At 47.5% G+C, this 21,311-nt stretch overlaps 1 protein-coding gene across 1 annotated transcript in view; it reads left to right on the forward strand.

Annotated features, from left to right (window-relative positions):
• The window catches only part of syne1b (spectrin repeat containing, nuclear envelope 1b), a 415,064-nt gene that overhangs the window by 19,143 nt on the left and 374,610 nt on the right, over positions 1-21,311 (forward strand). Inside the window, exons 3-7 of the mRNA XM_080200097.1 lie at positions 9,763-9,858; positions 10,800-10,883; positions 18,309-18,401; positions 18,514-18,692; positions 19,942-20,138. Of these exons, the coding sequence (XP_080056223.1) occupies positions 9,763-9,858; positions 10,800-10,883; positions 18,309-18,401; positions 18,514-18,692; positions 19,942-20,138 (649 nt within the window). The remainder of the gene's footprint in view (positions 1-9,762; positions 9,859-10,799; positions 10,884-18,308; positions 18,402-18,513; positions 18,693-19,941; positions 20,139-21,311) is intronic.

Genomic DNA, 21,311 nt, shown 5'->3' on the forward strand with positions numbered 1-21,311 from the left:
CAGTTACAACTCACTGGCCAAAATTTTACCATGATAAATTGCAAAACGGAGATCTCCGTTGGCCTCGGGTGGGATTAAACGATCTCGCCTGTGCGGGGTCGTAAAATCCCGCCCATTATCTCTTTTACTGAGCTTTAACTCTTAAACTGAACACCAACTTCAATTATTTAACTGAAAATAGATACGACCGAGTTTAGGAAAAACCTTGGCCAAAAAATATCCCTGATGTAGAATCTATCTCCTCTCTGAAGAATCCTTCAGGGCACACTTCTTACCATGGTGAATGTCTATAGAGTTGTCACCGGCAAACAAGGGACCATACATGTCCTTTATCTACTATTCTTCACTTGCTTCTGGAAGACTGTCTATCATCCAGTGAATTGTATAACCAGAAAACAATCACATGGCTCAAACAGCCAATGCAATTACTTGGAAACTATGCCATTGTGCTTAATTCAAATGGCATGTCCCTCACATAACGACAATAAAATTCGATGCTATCAAGTCCACTGGAAAGTAATCAACTTCCCATATTTTACCAACACAGGAAGCTTCAGGTCAGAGTCCCCAGTCCAGAGCCCTGATTCAGAGTAACTTGATGACCTGCATCTAATTTTAATTATAAATTGACCAAAAATCCCAGTGTGCTTAACTCTCAGCGAGAATAGCCATTTTAAAGCCACTGTTGCCATTATTGTTGTGCTTGTTCTTTTTCCATCTACAATAGGCTGAGGAACCTGAAAGACTGAAGTACTATTGTGTTGCCAATGGTGGGAGGGTATAATTACAGTGTGACACATTTACACAGACAGTTCCCATTGTGGCTTGATGGGAAGAGGATGGCGGAGTGTTAATGTCACTGAACTAGGTGCCCAGCGGCAAGTTCTCTGGGGTGGGGAGGCCAGGGTGGTGGGGACGGGGGCAGGGGTGGTGATGTGGAGGAAAGGGAGGGGGCACAGACTCAAAATCTCATCATGGCAGCTGGTGGATTAGTTAATCAAATCTGGAACTGGACATTATGCTGACTGCCATTGGTTGTTGTAAAACTGGTTTGATCATAGAATCCCTACAGTGAAGAAGGAGGCCATTCAACCCATCGAGTCTGCACTGACTCTCCAACAGAACATCTCACCCAGGCCCTATCCCCATAACCAAACATACTAATCTCCCTATCCTACACATTTTCGGACACTAAGAGGCAATTTATCATGGCCAATCCACCAAACCTGCACATCTTTGGACTGTGAGAGGAAACCAGAGCACCCGGAGGAAACCCATGCAGACGCGGGGAGAACAAGCAAACTCCACATAGACAGTGAGTGACGCCGGGAATCGAACCTGGGTCCCTGGCACTGTGAGGCAGCAGTGCTAACCACTGTACCACTGTGCCTACCCAAAGATCTGCTGTCCTTACCTGGTCTGGACTATATTTGGCTCCTGACCCACAGCAATCTTAACTGCCCTCTGAAATGGCTGAGCAAGCCACTCAGTTAGGGGCAATTAGGGATAGGCAATAAATGCTGGTCCAGCCAGCCACAAACCCCTGAAATAAATAAACACGGAGGAGGGAATTGAAAATCAGGAAAAATGGATACACTCAGTGTCAAAAATATGACGATAAGAAATGAGGTTTTGTAGACTGAAATAACTCCTCAGAGGCCAGTGTCCCTTCACCAGGTTTCCTTTATTTACAAACTCAATTCCACTCCTCAGAGTGTTTCACTTTCAAAGTCAGAATCCGGAGTGTGAGTAGCCCTGACACTCCCATATTTATGTACAGGCGAGACTGATTGGGCAGGCAATTGAGACCTCAATCAGGGAGCTCATACTCTCTGGTCAACCTCATGAGCCTTGTTGAAGTCATTAAATTCCGAGGAAGTCCACATTGAATATTCTTAAGTCTGTTATAGATATGGAGGCGTTATTTCTTTTTGCTCATTACTTAGTAGCCTGCCTCTTCAGATTTAAGTTGTACCTTAAAAAGCAAACTTTACCACACCATCACTGCGCCCGTACCTGAAGAATGCCACAATAGAGGCAATCTCTGCATTTAAACAAAGATCATACCATTAGCCTTTACCCTCATGGCACTGGTACCTATCCTCTCACTCATTTCAGGGTGGTACGGTGGCACAGTGGTTCGTTCTGCTGCCTCACAGCGCCAGGGACCCAGAATAGATTCCCGGCTTTGGTCACTGTTTGTGCGGAGTCTGCAGATTTTGCGTGGGTTTCCTCTGGGTGTTCTGGTTTCCTTCAAAGGTGTGCAGTTTAGGCCATACTAACTTGCCCCTTAGTGTCCAAAGATGTGGGGTTAGATGGATTAGCCACGATAAATGTGTGGGGTTACCAAGATAGGGCAGGAGAGAGAACTTGGGTTAAATACTCTGTTAGAGTGCAGACCCGATGGGCTGAATGGCACCCATCTGCACTGTAGAGTTTCTGTGATTCTATGAAAGTGAGCATCCTCATGAGGCCAATTGATTGGCCTGAACACAGGCAGTGATGTTCAATGGTTTAATTGATCTGTGTTTGATTATGCATTAATCAACTGAGTCTGGCAACTGATTTTGCTCACTGTGCCCGATTGGTTAAGCTGATTGGATTCAATATTGAAAAAGCTGGAAGCTGTTAGAAGTATGGGAATAGACATATTAATCTGTGTGTAAAACTCTAAATAAAGTTCTTGCCTGCTTAGAAATGAGTGTTATCCCAGCATTTCTCTGTGGCAAATGAAGTAGATTGAATGGACAGCAGAGACCAATGGGCCCCTCTTAGAGGGAACCAGCATTGGAGGGATTCCGAGCAAGTTGAAGCAATCACTGCTGCTTTAATCACTGAAGGATGAAGATTTACCTCAAAATCTTCGTGTGACCCCAAAATATTTCAGGATGTAATTCTGGTGACTGCATCAGGATCACATTCTCCGGTGTCAAAGTCATTAAGCTCTGCTAGGTCAGCAGATTGACAGTGGGCAGGTGGACTCAATGCACACCACAGACCCAATTCTTGGCTTCTTGTCGGGCTGGGAGATTAGGGACTGCCCTCTGGGCCTGATCCGGTGAGGACTTGCTTTGACACCAATAACTTGGAGCTCCTTGGGTGGTGCGACGCCACCAGCTGCAGGGTGTAGGCCCAGCTTCCCTTCCTCCCTTGTCGCTAGTTTTTCAAATTTGATTTTCAATTTGCTGACGACACCACCGTAGTGGGTCAGACCTCAAACAATGAAGGGACAGAGTACAGAAATGAAATAGAGAATCTGGTGAACTGGTGCGGCAACAATAATCTCTCCCTCAATGCCAACAAAACGAAGGAGATTGTCATCAACTTCAGGAAGCGTAAAGGAATCAACGGAGATGAAGTAGAAATGGTCAAGAGCTTCAAATTTTAGGTGTCCAGATCACCAATAACTTGTCCTGCTCCCCCCACATGCCGACACTCTAGTTAAGAAAGCCCACCAAGGCCTCTACTTTCTCAGAAGAGTAAGGAAATTTGGCATGTCAGCTACGACTCTCACTAACTTTTACAGATACGTCATAGAAAGCATTCTTTCCGGATGTATCACAGCTTGGTATGGCTCCTACTCTGCCCAAGACCCTAAGAAATTACAAAAGGTTGTGAATGTAGCCCAATCCATCACGCAAACCAGCCTCACATCCATTGACTCTGTATACACTTCCCACTTGGCAAAGCAGCCAGTATAATCAAGGACCCCACGCAACCCGGACATTCTCTCTTCTGCCTTCTTCCATCGGGAAAAAGATACAAAAGTCTGAGGTCACACACCAACTGACTCAAGAACAGCTTCTTCCCTGCTACCATTTGACTTTTGAATGGACCTACCTCGCAAGAAGTTGACCTTTCTCTACACCCTAGCTATGACTGTAACACTACATCCTGCACCCTCTCCTTTCCTTCTCTATGAACGGTATGCTTTGTTTGTACAGCATGCAAGAAACAATACTTTTCACTGTATACCAATACATGTGACAATAATAAATCAAAAAAAAATGTTTGCCTTGTAAAGCGTGGATACAGTTCGCGACCTCTGTGAGGTGTTAGAGGAGCGCTCCAAAGTGCTTTTGGAGTCAGTGGCGTGCGGCTGACAGGAGAATCAGCCACACAATAGAAAGACAATCATCAGTGAGGCAGGAGAACAATCTAGATGTGTTCATGTTGATTGTCTGGCAAAAGCCGGAGGAAGTATTGCTCATATGTGGATAGCCTGCCTTAGACCTGACAGCATCTAAGAACATAAGAACATAAGAAATAGGAGCAGGAGTAGGCCATCTAGCCCTTCGAGCCTGCCCCGCCATTCAATAAGATCATGGCTGATCTGTCGCTGCTCAGTTCCACTTTCCCGCTTTCTCCCCATAACCCTTAATCCCCTCTCTTATCAAAAACCCATCAACCCGCGTCTTAAAAATATTTAACGAAGCAGCCTCCACCACTTCAACGGGCAGAGAATTCCAGAGATTCACCACCCTTTGAGTGAAGAAGTTCCTCCTCAACTCCGTTCTAAACCGCCCCCCTTTTATCTTGAGGCTGTGCCCCCTAGTCCTACTGATTTTTTTGAGCGGGAAGAGTCTCTCCACCTCTATCCTATCCATCCCATTCATCATCTTATACGTCTCAATGAGATCTCCCCTCATTCTTCTAAACTCCAACGAGTACAAGCCCAGTTTATTCAGCCTCTCCTCATAGCTCAACCCCCTCAACTCCGGTATCAGCCTAGTAAACCTCCTCTGCACTCCCTCCAAGGCCAAAATATCTTTGCGCAGGTGCGGCGCCCAAAACTGCACACAGTACTCCAGCTGCGGCCTCACCAATGCCCTATACAGCTGCAGCAAGACCTCCCTACTTTTATATTCAATCCCCCTCGCTATGAAGGCCAGCATCCCATTCGCCTTCCTGACCACCTGCTGCACCTGCAAGCTGGGTTTTTGCGACTCATGCACAAGGACCCCGAGGTCCCTCTGCACCGTCGCCTGCTGCAGTTTTTCGCCCCGTAAGTAATAGTCCTTCCTACCATTATTCCTACCAAAGTGGACCACCTCACCTGTTATGTTCTTATAATTAGCAAAAGAAGTAGGTGTATGAAGCCTCCTTTACTCATAGTGGATTGTTCTGATCTGATTGGGTGGTGGGATGGAATTTTCAAAGGGGAATTCCATATATTTTTGGAAAGGCCACGTTAGCAGGGCTATGGGCCAACAGCAGAGAGAGTGAGGCAAATTGGACAGCCCTTTCAAAGAGCACCACAGACACAATGGGCCGAATGGCCACTTCCTGTACTGTAAGAGTCTCTGATTCTATTTGACACAAATGCTCTCATGGTATTGGTGGGAATAATAAGGTCTCACACCCAATAATAACAATGTTTAAGAGCTTAACAACTTCTCGGCATTGTGGCTGTCTGGAACAGAGAGGAACTATGCTGTACACGGTGACATTATCGAACAATCACTTCTAATGAGCTTCCCACCAGCTGTGCTGGGGGCGAGGAGGTTGTGCTAAAGCAGGGCATCAAATAGCATGTCTCTGCAACATTGTCTACGTTCCCTTGCTCAGAGTGTTTGAAGCAGCAACCCATTAGAAAATGAACAGCTCCTGACCCCCTGATCCCTGATGGGGGTAAAATTGGGTCAGGCAACATATGTATAAACAGGGCGGTGTCCCTCTTTAACTTTGAAACACTGGATTCGAACCAGCTCGATAAATGTCTTGCCTTTCTTAGACATCGGTTGTCGTTGAAAATGATTTGAGACTGAAGCTGAAAAATAAACCCCAGATACCTTGCTGCTTTGTTAGTCCGGATGCTGTGGAGATGTATTTTACATAATACAATGGTGCTGCTCCTTAAAACTATAAGTGGAAGTGAAACATTCCACTGGCTTCACATTCCTGACAAAATTGTACCCTTGCCTTCTCTCATTTGCATTGTATTCAGGCTTCATTCTAATGAACTGATACACAAACACAGCGTCAATCAGTTCCATCTGTAACATGTATTGGGGGACTATGGATGTTCGTAATCATGGAATAGATTCCCTGCAGTGCAGAAGGAGGCCATTCGGCCCATCGACACTGCACCAACCACAATTCTCCCCGTGTCTGTGTGGGTTTCCTCCGGTGCTCCTGTTTCCTCCCACACTCCAAAAATGTATGAGTTAGGATGATTGGCCATAGTACATTGCCCCTTAATGTCAGGGGGATTAGCAGGGCAAATATGTGGGGATAGGGCCTGGGTAGGATTGTGGTCGATGCAGACGCGATAGGCTGAATGGTCTCCTTCTGCATTGTATGGATTCTATGAGTTCAGACTTTTGTATCTTTTTCCCAACGGAAGAAGGTGGAAGAGAGTATGTCTGGAGTGCATGCGTTGATTTTGTTGGCTGCTTTTCCAAGGCAGAGGGAAGTGTAGATGGAGTTGATGGATGGGAGGCTGATTTGCGTGATGGACTGGGCTTCATTCATGACCCTTTTGTAGTTTTTTGCAGTCTTGGTCAGAACAGGAGCCATACCAAGCTGTGATACATCCGTATCGCATTGCTATCAGAATTTATTTCTTGAAGTGGTTGGCAGAGGCAAAGTACCCATCTCGCGTTGATTATCCTTGGACCGAGGCAGAACCATTCTCTTCATTGGGTCTCTCTTGAGTCAGCAGGTAGTGGGTTCGAGTCCCACTCTGAGACTTGAGGACGTAGCGCAGCTTGACATCCAAAGGAGAAAGAAATAGAAAGACTTACATTTAAATAGCACCTTTTCACCACCACCCGGCGTCTTGAATTACTTTTGAAGTGTGGTCACTGTTGTAATGTAGGAAATGCAGCAGCCAATCTGTACACAGCAAGATCCCACATACAGAACCGTTGTGGTCATGATCAGACCATTTGTTTTGTGATGTTGATTGAGAGATGAATATTAGCCAGGGCACCAGGGATAATTCCCCTGTTTCTCGTTTCCAAAAAAGTTCGGTGGGATCTTTTAGATTCACCAGGGTAGGCCAGGCCTTAATTTAACCAAATTGGTGTCCAAAACTTGCTACCTTCTAGGACAGCACAGTGGCACAGTGGTTAGCACTGCTGCCTCACAGTGCCAGGAACCCGGATTCAATTCCAGCCTGGGTTGACTGTGTGGGGTTTGCATGTTCTTCCTGTGTCTGTGTGGGCTTCCTTTGGGCGCTCTGGTTTCTTCCCACAGTCTAAAGGTTAGGTTAGGTTGATTGGCCATGGTTAATTGCCCCTGAAGGGGCATAAATATGTGGGTTTACAGGGTTAAGGGCCTGGGTGGCATTGTTGTTGGTGCAGACTTGATAGAGTCATAGAGGTTTACAGCACGGAAACAGGCCCTTCGGCCCAACTTGTCCATGCCACCCCTTTTTTTAAACCACTAAGCTTGTTCCAATTGCCCGCATTTGATCCATATCCCTCTATACCCATCTTACCCATGTGACTATCTGAATGCTTTTTAAAAGACAAAATTGTACCCACCTCCACTACTACCTCTGGCAGCTTGTTCCAGACAGTCACCATCCTCTGTGTGAAAGAATTGTCCCTCTGGGCCCTTTTGCATCTCTCCCCTCTCACCTTAAACCTATGCTCTCTATTTTTAAACTCTCCTACCTTTGGGAAAAGATACTGACTATCTAGCTGATCCATGCCCCTTAAGATCACCCCTAAGCCTCCTATGCTCCAGGGAAAAAAGTCCCAGTCCATCCAGCCTCTCCTTATAACTCAAACCATCAAATCCCAATCGCATCCTGGTGGATCTTTTCTACACTCATTCTAGCTTAATAATATCACTGAACATTCTCCTTCTGCCCTGTAGGGATTCAGTTCTATGATTCCAGTTGGTGAAACCTTTTATGCTTGTTCATTCCTTGTTTAGTTTCGTCTTGACGGATGCCTGATTTAATAATGTACATGACCTGAGAGATACATTCTGTTAGAACATTGGTCTCCTGTCATTTACTCGACAAATTAGAGTACATGAAATAATTTCTACTGAGTTTATCAGTTGGTTTAGTTGTTTGCTGAGAGTGCCTGATTCGTTCATCATTATGCCATGTTTGGTTCATTGTTATTATATTCGTTCCTGGGCATGGCTGGCTGGGCCAGCATTTATTGCCCTTCCCAGTTGCCCTTGGAGGGCAGCTGAGAGTCAACCAATCATATTGCTGTGGCTCTGGAGTCACATGTAGGCCAGACTGGGTAAGGATGGCAGATTTCCTCCCCAAAAGGACATTAGTGAACCAGATGGGTTTTTCTGACAATCGACAATGGTTTCATGATCAAAAATAGATTCTTAATTCCAGATATTTTTTATTGAATTCAAATTCCACCAGCTGCTGTGGTGGGATTCGAACCCAGGTCCTCCGAACATCTGGATTAATAGCCTAGTGATAATATGACTAGGCCATTGCCTCCCTGATGTTGGTCGACTTACCTTTGCTCTGCTTATGAGGAAATTTGTGTCCTTACCTGAGGAAGGATTCCTTGTTATAGAGGGAGCACGGTGAAGGTTTACCAAGCTGATTCCAGGGATGGCAGGTCTGTCATATGAGGAGAGACTAAGTTGGCTAGGATTGTATCCATTGGAGTTTGGAAGAATGAGAGATGATCTCATAGAAACTTATAAAATTCCAACACGGTTAGACAGGGTAGATTCAGAAAGAATGTTCCCAATGGTGGGGAAGTCCAGAATTAGGGGTCATAGTTTGAGGATAAGGGGTAAGCCTTTAGAACTGAGGTGAGGAGAGATTTCTTCACCCAAAGGGTGGTGATTGTGTGGAATTCACGAGTAGTTGGGACCAAATCGTCTGATTTCAAGAGGAAATTAGATGTAGCTTTAGGGGCTAAAGAGATCAAGGGATAAGGGAGGAAGGGGGGGAATCAGGATATTGAATTTGATGATCAGCCATGATCAAAATGAATGGCGAAGCAGGCTCGAAGGGCCGCATGGCCTGTTCCTACTTCTAATTTCTATGTTTTTATGTTAATGTATCTGGGAAATGTCAGACCGTTAAAGTTAAAATTCCACATTGGATTTTGTTATTGAAAATTACATTTCAGGGGAGCTTTGGCTTTAACAGAGGCTGGACAAGGGTGAAGGGGGCGGGGGGGGGAGGTTGCGGGCAGCTGTTCTACTCCTAGGACCTGGATTGGCAGTTTAAATATTTTTAAAAGGTCAGTAGTCTCTGTGTTAACGTGCTTTGCAGGTTCATTAATGGCCAGTCAGGCCTCATCGGCCGCAGAAAACCTGGAGGGGTGAAGACAGCTTTGCGGAGAGTGGTGGGGGGGGGAGACGCTAAATGATATTACAGCACTGCTTGTGGGCCAGGAGGAACAGGATTTCCTCATCTCATTCCACCAAATGCACCTCTGCTCCTGACATCCGACATTTCCACCATTCCCCTGTCCCACCCAGTATAATCCAAAAGTCCACCCTTTAATCAGGGATCAGATCTCCCTCCCCCAACCCCTGGCGTTGGAGATTGGACTCCTCTATTTCCTCTCGGATCACGCCTGGGGTTAGGAATCTGACTCCCCTCCCTCATCCGCAAAGGCAGGCACCTGATTTGAAACTGCGGCCTGCTCCTGACTGGAAGCCAAGCCTGTCAACCAGGCCCACACCTTGGTTTCACATTCGGAATCCAACCCCCCCTCTGCACCCCCCCCCCCCCCCCCCCCCCCCACCCCCCAACCTCCCTGCCTATGTAACCCGCCCCATTAACATTAAATGTCTCTCGCTCTTGTGTTTCAGCGCAATCCCCCCATTATAGTCAACGATTTATTTGAAGATATCAAGGATGGTGTGATGTTACTGGCACTGTTGGAGGTTCTATCTGGCCAGCCACTGGTGAGTTGATTTATCAGTTTAACTCAGCATGAGCCTTATGGCCTTCTGTCTCCTCCCCTGCTGAACAATACAGATCAGGGCTGACACTAAAGCAGTTGATTGTGATACTTGTGTTAATCTCTGTGTCCCTAGGTTAAGAAGGAAAAGTTCTGAATCATGAATAAAGGAGGCCATCCGACCCTTCATAGCTGTTCCTGCTCTACCCAAATAGTCCCACTTTTCTCCTGCACGTTTCTTCTTTTCAAATATCCCATTTTGAAAGTTGCTCTATGTCTGCTTCTACCACTCTTTTGGGTGATGCATGACTGACTACAGAAGAATGTTCTTCAACAACAGGGGGCAACACGGTGGCACAGTGGTTAGCACTGCAGCCTCACAGTGCCAGGGACATAAGAACATGACCCAGGTTCAATTCCAGCTACGGGTCACTGTCTGTGTGGAATTTGCATATTCTCCCTGTGTCTGCGTGGGTTTCGTCTGGGTGCTCCGGTTTCCTCCCACAGTCCTGAGATGTGGGGTTAGGTGGATTGGCCATGCTAACTTGCCCTTTAGTGTCCAAAAATGTGTGGGTTAGGTGAATTGGCCATGTCAAATTGCCCTTAGTTTCCAAAAACGTACAGGTTAGGTGGATTAGCAGGGTAAAAGTGTGGGGCTATGGGGATAGGGCAGTGTTGCACCTGGGTAAGATGCTGTGTTAGAAAGTTGGTGCATACTTGATGGGCCGAATGGCAGCCTTCTGCAGTATAGAGATTCCATGAAGAAGAACTGATGAAGCCACTAATTCCCCCACTGACCCAGGAGTTTGCAGAGGTGATAGGATAGGCCAACGACCCTCTTACAGGAAGTTACTTACTAAGTTAATTAAACACCCAGCTTGCCTCCTCAGTATTTTGATGCAGCGGTTTTGGTGCGTGTGACTAATTTGCGTTCCATTTTTGCAGCCTTGTGAACAGGGCCGGAAGCTAAAACGCATCCACTGGGTGAGCAACATTGGAACAGCCTTAAAGTTCCTGGAGGGGAGACGGGTAAGTGTGAACAATCTGGAGTGCTGCGTCTGTGCCTGAAACCCTACCCTTCGGGACAGTTTTTCAGCAATACAGTTTGGGATTAAGCGAGGACTCATCCAAAGGGACTAGCAGGGTAAATACATGGAGTTAGGGGGATGGGGGCTGGATGGGATTGTTGTCGGTGTAGACTCGATGGGCTGAATGGCCTCCTTCTGCACTGTAGGGATTCTATGATGAATCAGAAATGTTATTTAAAATGTAGTCAATTGGATTGAGTGTGATATGAGTGCCAATGGATGGGATTGCTGGCATGTCGGACAATCTGAGATTCTTTATGTGAAATTCTTTGATAATCAGTGATCCATGGGCACAGATTTTGATTTTGATTTGATTTATTATTGTCACATGTATGAGTATACAGTGAAAAGTATTGTTTCCTGCGCGCTATACAGATGAAGCATACCGTTTGTAGAGAAGGAAAGGAGAGAGTGCAGGATGTAGTGTTACAGTTATAGCTAGGGTGTAGAGAAAGATCAACTTAATGCAAGGTAGGTCCATTCAAAAGTCTGACAGCAGCAGGGAAGAAGCTGTTCTTGAGTTGGTTGAGACGTGACCTCAGTCTTTTCCCAACGGAAGAAGGTGGAAGAGTGTCCAGGGTGCGTGCGGTCCTTAATTATGCTGGCTGCTTTTCTGAGGCAGCGGGAAGTGTAGACAGAGTCAATGGACAGGAGTTTGGTTTGCATGATGGACTGGGCTACACTCATGACCTTTTGTAGTTCCTTGCAGTCTTGGGCAGAGCAGGAGCCATACCAAACTGTGATACAACCAGAGAGAATGCTTTCTATGGCATATCTGTAAAACTTGGTGAGAGTCGTAGCTGATGTGCCAAATTTCCTTAGTCTTTTGAGAAAGTAGAGGCATTGTGAGGATACTTCACTCTGATGTTCGCATCTCAGACCTTTCATTTATCTGGGCAGAAAGGGCGATCGTTGGCTTTCTCAAGGGCTGCTAAGATTAAAGCAAATTGCTTCAGACGCTGGAATCTGAAACAGAAATATAGAATGCTTGCTTCCGCTTTAGCACTGATGAAGGGTCATTCATCAAGACTCGAAACATTAGCTCTATCCTCTCCCCACGGATGCTGTCAGACTTGCTGAGATTTCCCAGGCATTTTCTGTTTTTGTTCTCCACGGTCAGTTGGATGCAAGTATATTTCTGGTTTCGTGACAAGTCTTAGAGGGTCTGGCATTTCGAGTTTGATCTTGCTGTTCTGTTGATGGGTGGAGGTGGGTGGTGGCGGGTGTGGGGTGAGGGGGAGGGGCGAGGGAGGCAAGGGGCATTGGTGTATGGGTTAGACCCAGTTGGTCGAAGGGTGAATTATGTTGCATTCTGGTCAGTCTTGGTACAGTTGTTGATTTCCTAATATTGGTCTCTGTGATTGATTTCCACAGGGAATAACATAAATAAAGTTTATTAGCCACAAGTAAGGCTTGCATTATCACTGCAATGACGTTACTATGAAAATCCCCTAGTTGCCACACTCCGGCACCTGTTTGGATACAGTAAGGGAGAATTTAGTGTGGCCAATGCACCTAACCAGCATGTGTTTCAGACTGTGGGAGGAAACCGGAGCGCCCGGAGAAAACCCATGCAGACACGGGAGAATGTGCAAACTCCACACAGACGGTAACCCAAGCTGGGAATCGAACCCGGGTCCCTGGTGCTGTGAGGCAGCAGTGCTAACCACTGTGCCACCACCGGGCGACAGCACGGTAGCACCATGGTTAGCACTGCTGCCTCGCAGTGCCAGGGAATGCGGGTTCGACTCCAGCCTCAGGTGCCTGAGTGTGTGGAGTCTGCACATTCTCCCCATGTCTGCATGGGTTTCCTCCCACAGTCTAAAGATGTGTAGGTTAGGTGGACTGGCCATGCTAAATTGCCCCTTGGTGTCCAAGATGTGCATGTTAAGTGGATTGGTCATGGTAAATTGTCCCTTTAGTTTTTTACTCTTATTGAATTCAAATTCCACAGCCTGCTGTGGTGGGATTCGAACCTGGGTCCCCAGAACATTAGCTGATTTTCTTGGCTTAATAGTCTAGCGATAACACCACCCAGCCATCACTTCCACATAGCTTCCAAAGAGGTGCAGTTTAGGTGAAATAGTCGCGGTAAATGCAGGGGGGTATAGGGATAGGGAGGAGGGGAAGGCCAGGATGGGTTGCTGTTTTGGAGAGTTAGTACAGACTTGATGGGCTGAATGGCCTCTTTTGGGAACTGTAGGGATTCTATTCTGAGGAACACTGTGAACCCACCTGAGCCGTGGCACCTCAGAGGGTTGACTCCACCTCATTGGAATCCTTTCTCAGGGATCTTATCCCTGCCCCATTTTCCCACGTTCGGCTGTCCAGACTCTGACGCTGGGAATGACGAGGGATTTGATTCCTCGGTACTCCCACTGCTGTTGATTTACTGCCTCGCACCATTGAGCCTAGAGTTATCTTGAAGGCCGTTGCCGTGGTAACGTTATTGGTGCTGACTGTGTAGGGGATAAAAAAAAGGCACAAATCAACAGACACGGAATAAAGAAAATTATGTAAGCGTGTTAAAGCTCTTTTCGTCAGAAATAAAAGTGCGTCTGAATAATTACTCGCTAACATTCCATCAGGAATTGGAGACGTTATGTGAGAAATGTGAAACAGAAGCACAGATTATTGACTTGAAAGATTGGGATGGATAAAAACTTGGAAAAGGGGTCGGAATTGGGGGCAGCTCGGAAAACCGGTGGAATGGGATTCCTGCTGTACTTCACGATACGATCTGAATCCTATTGTTTTGCCTCTGTTTTCCTGGCCAAGATGGTTGACTGCCTGATTGGTCGGGGGCAGGGCTGCACTCCAGCACCAGGCTGCGGTTGGGGAGTAGAGAGAGGCCGGAGATAGAGGGTGGGGAGGCCCGAGACTGGTTTGGACAGAGAGAGAGAGAGAGAGAGAGGCTAGAGCCTGATCGGAGGCCGGAGATTTCAAAAGCTAGAGTCAGGGGCTAGAGGGGAGGTCAGAGGGCTGGTGGAGGAGATTAAAATCAGAAGGGTTAAGGGGATATTGGATAGGTGTGGGGCAAGAGTGGGGAGTGTGTTTGGACAATGCGATGGGCGCACTTACCTCCTGGATCCAGCCGTTCCCACCTCCCTTAGGCCTCTGGGTGTCCTGCGGCCCAGAAAACTTTGGCTAAAATTTAAGAAAAAGTGGCTCAAATGTTGGCAAAGCCAAAACCTGCACCCCACACTCCACACTTTTGCCGGAATTTCACCGCCTCGCCCCGCTCGAGGCTCGTAAGATCCTGCCTGAAGCCAGTGCTGTTCTGTGAGCCTCGCCTGCCCCGATTCTGGGGCGGGCGAGGCGGTAAAATTCCGGCCTTTATTTCTTTAAAGCCTTTGGCCGGAATCTTACCGCCGTTCGCGCCGGCTGGATTTTCCCATCCCGCTGCAGTTAACGGAGGTTTGGCTGGCCGCCACATTCTCCGACCTCGCTGCAGCGGGAGAGTAAAGAGCTGGTACGATCGCACCCTCGACGTTTTATCCAGGCGGCCAAAATGCTAGGAGGGTTAAATTCTGAGGCGAGGTCGCACAAGCATGGCTTCCATCCCCTTGCGTTTGGAAGATCGAAGGGTTGATTGAGGTGTTCAAGATGATTTTAAAGGAAGTGGAAGAGTGGAAACAGAGAAACTCTGGTTGGGAGTGGGGGTGACTTGGGGGAGTGGGGTGGGGGGGGGGAGTTGCGAGTTCAGAGGAAGGGAGCAACATCTCAAAATTAAAGCCGTTTGGAAGTTATTCGGAGAAGCATAGATACAGGCAAAGTCTAAGAGAAACCTGGGACTCTCTGCACCAAAAGGGGAAGGGCTCTTGGGGCCTTCAAGACTGAGATAGATTCTTTTGGTTAGGCAGGGGGATCAGGAGCAATGCAGATTGACCATGATATGATTGAATGACAGAACCGACCTGAGGGGCAGAATGGCCTCCTCCTACGTTCTGCCGCCACTTCCTGCTTCAATAACACATTGAAAGCAAACAAGTTAAGTTCGAATCACGGAGCATCGTCAAGGAAACCGTTAAGTGTTTGTGAACTGATATTGCTGACAGGAAGTGATAGACTAAAAAGGTTGTGAAATGAGAAGTCTTGCCTTGCGGACTGGCAGGGCTGAAGTCAATGATAAATTTCCCTTTAAGGCGTCGAATTTACAAAATAGTTGGATGGAGCCGCAGCCAGTTTTGTGCTTTGTACTGCATGGTGGGAGAGAGTGGAGCACAGTGACTAACCAATGGCACAATTCTCTTTTAATCCCTTTGTCACGCTGTCACCTCCCAGTCTTTGTACAGAGGATCACCGGTCAGTAATTTCTACATCGGTTCAATCCAGTGTTGCAGCATGCTTGAGTTTCTGTTCTGTGCTGTTTTTCTCTCCATCTATGCAACAGCATTCATTCCCTGCTCTTTCCCAGAGAGAATCTCCTCTGTGCCTTGGCCTTTCCCTGTGGAAATATGTACCTACTCAGCATGGATTCTTTGATACCTGCATCCCAGCCTCTGGAATGTCTTCTGCACCTCTTCCCTCATTCCCCTTCATTCATGCACTCCTTTACACCGAACTCTTTTGCTCATATTTCCGTCTAAATGTCCTTTTTTATAAATATTAAGACTATAAGACATAGGAACAGAATTAGGCCATTTGGCCCATCAAGTCTCCTCTGCATTCGATCATGGCTGATATGCTCCTCATCCCCATTCTCCTGCCTTTTCCTCATAACCTTTGATCTCCTTACAAATCAAGAATCTACCTACCTCTGTCTTAAATACACTCGATGACCTGGCCTCCACAGCCTTCTGTGGCAATGAATTCCACAGATTCACCACTCTCGAGCTGAAGAAGTCCCTCCTCACATCAGTTCAGCCTTTACCCTGAGCCTGTTTATTTAAGTTTACTTATTAGTTACAAGTAAGGCTTACATTAACACTGCAATGAAGTTACTGTGAAATTCCCCCCAGTCGCCACACTCTGGCGTCTGTTCGGGTCAATGCACCTAACCAGCATGTCTTGTGGACTGTGGGAGGAACCTGGATGAAACCCACGCAGACACGGGGAGAATGTGCAGACTCCGCACAATGGCCCAAGCTGGGTATCGAACCCGGATCTCTAGCGCTGTGAGGCAGCAGTGCTAACCACTGCGTGCTTTGGGAACGCGTCTCTATGTTAAAAAATGCTGCATAAATACTGCATAAATGCCCGATCATTTAATTGCAGAGTACGATCCCAGATTCAGCCACCTTCAACATCTCTCGTCTGATGTAGGAACTTTGTCAACAGCTTCCATTAGCAGAAACAAGCCTCCTACTCACGGATAGCTTCCTCCTCAGTTTAATATTTGCTTTTCTTTTTGATTGATGTCTTCAAACGATCTGGGACACAGCGTTCTGGATTTTTATTGTGTTGGCAGGGGCTGGAAGACTGGATTCTGTTGGGATGTTGGAGAAGTGCTTTAAAAATAACTTCACTTGGGTGATCAATAAGAATGGCTGACGTTTATAGAACTCTCATTTTTATAAGCATCTTTTAGCAACTTGGCCCCAAAGCCAATTTAAGTTTACTTTAAGTTGAAATTTAAGTTTATTTATTAGTGTCGCAAGTAGACTTACATTAACACTGCAATTAAGTTACTGTGAAAATCCCCTAGTTGCCATACTCTGGCACCTGCCTGGGTACACCGAGGGAGAATTTTAGTATGGCCAATGTACCTAACCACCGCGTCTTTCAGACTGTGGGAGGAAACCCACACAGACACGGGGAGAATGTGCAGTTTCCGCACAGACACTGACCCAAGCCGGGTCCCTAGTGCTGTGAGGCAGCAGTGCTAACCACTGTGCCATTGTGTAAGGTAAAGCTGCCACTGCCCCAGATGACCATCGGTTGCTCTCCCCTTTGAGAGGGAGAGCTAACTGGTGATGATTTAACCTGAGGATTACCACACCTCAGGCGAAGGGCAAGTTTGAGGAGGTGGGGTTATTCACGAATAACCCCAGCTGGTATGGGAATTGAACCCACGCTATTGGCATCACTCTGCATCACTAACCAGCCATCCAGCCAAATGAACTAATGGACTCCCATCAGATCATTGGTCTGTACGGGGAGGTGTAGTGATGTAGCAAACTGAGCTGCCAAATTGTAAAGAGCAAGCTCCCACAAACTGCGATAAGATAAAGACTAGTTATTGGTTCCAATGATCTTGGTCGACCCACACACCTATTTAAACCCCCCTACTCTTCGTCCAGAAGAACCGTGGGACCCCCCCCCTTACATTGACTTCAGAGGCAAGTTGCCCTTCCTTTGGCGGGGCAGCACCTTAGGATGGCCTGAGGCTGTGAAAGATGCTATATAAATGCAAATTGCTTCATTCTATTTCTCTACGATGGCAGGGCTGTTCCCTCTGCGCAGAACATGGCGGACCAGTGGTTAGCACTGCTGCCTCTCAGCGTCAGGGACCCGGGTTCAATTCTAGCCTTAGGTCACTGTCTGTGCGGAGTCTGCACATTCTCCCCATGTCTGCGTGGGTTTTCTCTGGGTGCTCCAGTTGCTTCCCACATTCCAGAGATGTGCGGGTTAGGTGGATTGGCCGTGCTAAACTGCTCCTCAGTGTCAGGGGGTTAGCAGGGTAAATACATGGGTAAATACAGGGCCTGGGTGGAATTGTAGTCAGTGCAGACTTGATGGGCGGAATGGCCTCCTTCTGCACACTGTAGGGATTCTGTGATTCAGAATAGTTTGCCCGTTTGTAATGAGACGCTGGGCATGATTTTATGGGCTCACTCAAGCGAGACCGGAAATTCCTGCCCAAGGTCAAAGGACATTTTGGTTGTCCGTCCCTCGCCCGCTCCGATTCTGTGACAGGCGGGGCAGTAGAAAAGGATTTGGTGAGGCCCTACACCATGCAGTGCAACCCTGCTGGTACAGTGCGACCCTGCACTGTACAGTGTGATCCTGCATCATACAGTGTGACACTGCATCATACAGTCTGACCCTGAACCATATAGTGTGATCCTGCACTATACAGTGTGATCCTGCATCATACAGTGCAACCCTGCACCATACAGTGTGATCCTGCATCATACAGTGCGACCCTGCCCCATACAGTGTGACCCTGCATCATACAGTGTGACCCTGCACTATACAGTGTGACTCTGCATGTACAGTGCGACCCTGCACCATACAGTGTGACCCTGCATCATACAGTGTGACCCTGCATCATACAGTGTGACCCTGCACTATACAGTGTGATCCTGCACTATACAGTGTGACTCTGCATGTACAGTGCGACCCTGCACCATACAGTGCGTTAACATCACAGGGATTTGCCAAATGCACGACGGGATATTGAAAACTTCTGCCTCTTTTCCAGATTAAACTGGTCAACATCAATTCCACCGACATCGTAGATGGGCGACCATCAATTGTGCTTGGCCTGATTTGGACCATCATCTTGTACTTCCAGGTTGTTCACCCCACCTTTTCTTTATGCTGCCTCACCCGTACAGTTATTCACCCATCGCTGTGTGTTCCGCTGCGGCCGTCAGTCTCATGGCTTTCTCTTCCATTCCCTGCAGATCGAGGAGCTGACCAGCAACCTGACACTGCTCTCAACGCTGTCCAGCAGCACCTCTTCGGTGGACAGCGTGGCGAACTCCGAGACTGGGAGCCCCCCGTCCAAGAGGAAGGTCGTCACCAAGTTTAAGGGCAGTGCCAAGAAGGCTCTCCTGAAATGGGTCCAACACACTGTAGGGAAGTGAGTTCCTCTCTCCGAAGCTCTCTCCAGTAAATGCGGGTGGGGCGTGCACTGGGCTATCATTTGCTTTCTGACATTTTGGTGGGGATTATTTTGGCATCGATTTTGTGCTTGTGTTTGGGCCGGAGTTGCGGTTCCGGCGGGGAGAATGGCTCACATTGCCATCCTTGGAGTGGCAGCATTAGGGACTGACAGAGCAACCTGCCCGTTGAGTATCTGATTGGCAGCAGGAATGTCCACAGGGGTTTTTTTTCCTGGTTCTGGAACTGGGAGCAGGCTGGTTTAGAATCGGGAAGTGGGCATCTGGCAGCAAACTGTGAGACTATTTCTCCAGTCAGGTCTAGAGGCACTCGCTGCCTCCTTGGGAGACAAAGATAGCCCCAAGCCACTCTGAAGGGGTTTTCTGACCTGGAGTGATGGCCTCGCTGCTAATTTTTAATGACAAAATTGGAAACTCCTTTCCTTTATATTAATTAACACTTGTACTGACTTCAGTCAGTCCATTGAAGTTTGGAATATGAACTCCCTGATTAAGGAGTCAATTGATGGGCTAATCACAGAGTCTTTTCCTTGTGTTTAACCAGGAAAGTTAGTTCCTCTGGCACTCCCGAAGGTAGACTGCTGACTGATAGCACTCTGGGTCCTGCTGGAACTGTAAATAAAGGGATTTTGGTGAACGGACTTCTGCCTCCCCAAAGACTTATTACACAGGGCTGCCCCACAGCGCCAGGGACCCGGTCTTGGGTGACTTTGCGGAATCTGCACCTTCTCCCCGTGTCTGCATGGGTTTCCTCTGGATTCTCCGGCTCCCTCCCACAGTCCAAAAGATGTGCTGGTTAGGCATATTGGCCGTGCTAAATTCTCCCTCAGTGTACCTGAACAGGCGCCTAAGTGTGGCAACTCAGGGATTTTCACAGTAACTTCATTGCAGTTTCAGCCTACTTGTGACGCTAATAAATAAAATTTAAACTTCTACTTACCTTCCATCACAGCCCACTGCTCCTCTTAATCTGGAAGCCTTCTTCCAAGCTTGGAGAGCTTACTGCTGAGTCTTTATTTGGACTCAGAATTTGCACCTCTACCAATTACAGGGACTTAGCTGTGGATTGTAACTGGTGCAGGTTACCCTCTCCTCTGTCCGACCCTGTTCCACATCCTTTCCCCCTTCCATAGGGTTCCACCCCAGTGTTGTAGTGTAACATGGTGGCAGTTCTGGCTTCTCACGGACCCGCGCTGTTCTGTTTTGAAGGCGTATTGGCATCGAGGTGAAGGACTTTGGGCAGAGCTGGCGGACTGGGCTGGCCTTTCATTCCGTTATCCACGCCATCCGCCCGGACCTGACAGACCTGGAGAAGGTCCGGGGTCGTTCCAACCGGGAAAACCTGGAGAGTGCTTTCAACATCGCCGAAAATCAGCTCGGAATTCCGCGGATCCTGGATCCCGAAGGTATCTGATACTAGTTGTGGGTCATGTTTTCAAGACATAGGATGGGTGGCATGGTGGTTAGCACCGCTGCCTCGCACTGCCAGGGACCTGGGTTCAATCCTGGCCTCAGGTCACTGTCTGTGTGGAGCCTGCATATTCTCTGCGTGTGTGTAGGGTCCATTCATTCCTTTGGATAGGCGAGGACAGCACTAGTACAATGAATTTATTTTCTTGAACAGAGCTTAAAGAAGATTAAATCGTTACAGAAGCAGAGAGAAAGCACACTTTGAGACTGGCTGCTAAGCCAGTCCCTGTACTCCACTGGACAAGATCTCGAAAACAAACTGAACTCTAAACACACTGTAACCAAAATATATCTTAATTCTTGTCTCGTTATTGGAAATGTTTTCCTCAAGCTGTCCCTGTCTGGCAAACACAGGTCTGGCAGCTGTTATTATCAAAGCTTATTTTGTTTTCCGTGTGCTTTGCAGGAATGCGGTCAATTTTTAGCTGACAGCATGGGGTGGCACGGTGGCACAGTGGGTAGCACTACTGCCTCACGGTGCCAGGGACCCAGGTTCAATTCCGGCCCCGAGTCACTGTTTGTGTGGAGTCTGCACATTCTCCCTGTGTCTGCGTGCGTTTCCTCTGACTGCTCCGGTTTCCTCTCACACTCTAAAGATGTGTGGGTTAGGTGGATTGGCCACGCTAAGTTGCCCCTCAGTGTCAGGGGATTAGCAGGGTAAATATGTGAGGTTACGGGAATAGGGCCCGTATGGGATTGTGGTTGGTACAGATTTGATGGGCCGAATGGCCTTCTTCTGTATTGCAGGGATTCTGTGATTCTAACCCAGCATGCCTTCTGAGTTATAAAATGTAGTCAATTTGGTTTTAAAAGTTAACAGAGTTAGTTGCAAAGGTAGAAATATCTTAAAATGAAGTCTTTGCATAAATGAAGTCTTTGCATAGACTGAGGCAAACATAGCTAAGCATACATAGGGTCTCTCAGTGGCTTTCCTCCGGGTGCTCCGGTTTCCTCCTACACTCCAAAGATGTGCAGTTTAGGTGCATTAGTCAGGCTAAATTGCCCCCGCCCCCACCTCATCCCCTTGCCCTCAGGGGCAGAATGGTTTTCCCTATCTGACCTTGGTGTTACCCGGCTAGATTTTACACCTTTGGGATTCACTGGGGTGG

The sequence above is a fragment of the Carcharhinus amblyrhynchos genome, chromosome 12 (assembly GCF_965287045.1).
Source record: "Carcharhinus amblyrhynchos chromosome 12, sCarAmb.v2.hapA, whole genome shotgun sequence".
Classification (NCBI taxonomy): Eukaryota; Metazoa; Chordata; class Chondrichthyes; order Carcharhiniformes; family Carcharhinidae; genus Carcharhinus; species Carcharhinus amblyrhynchos.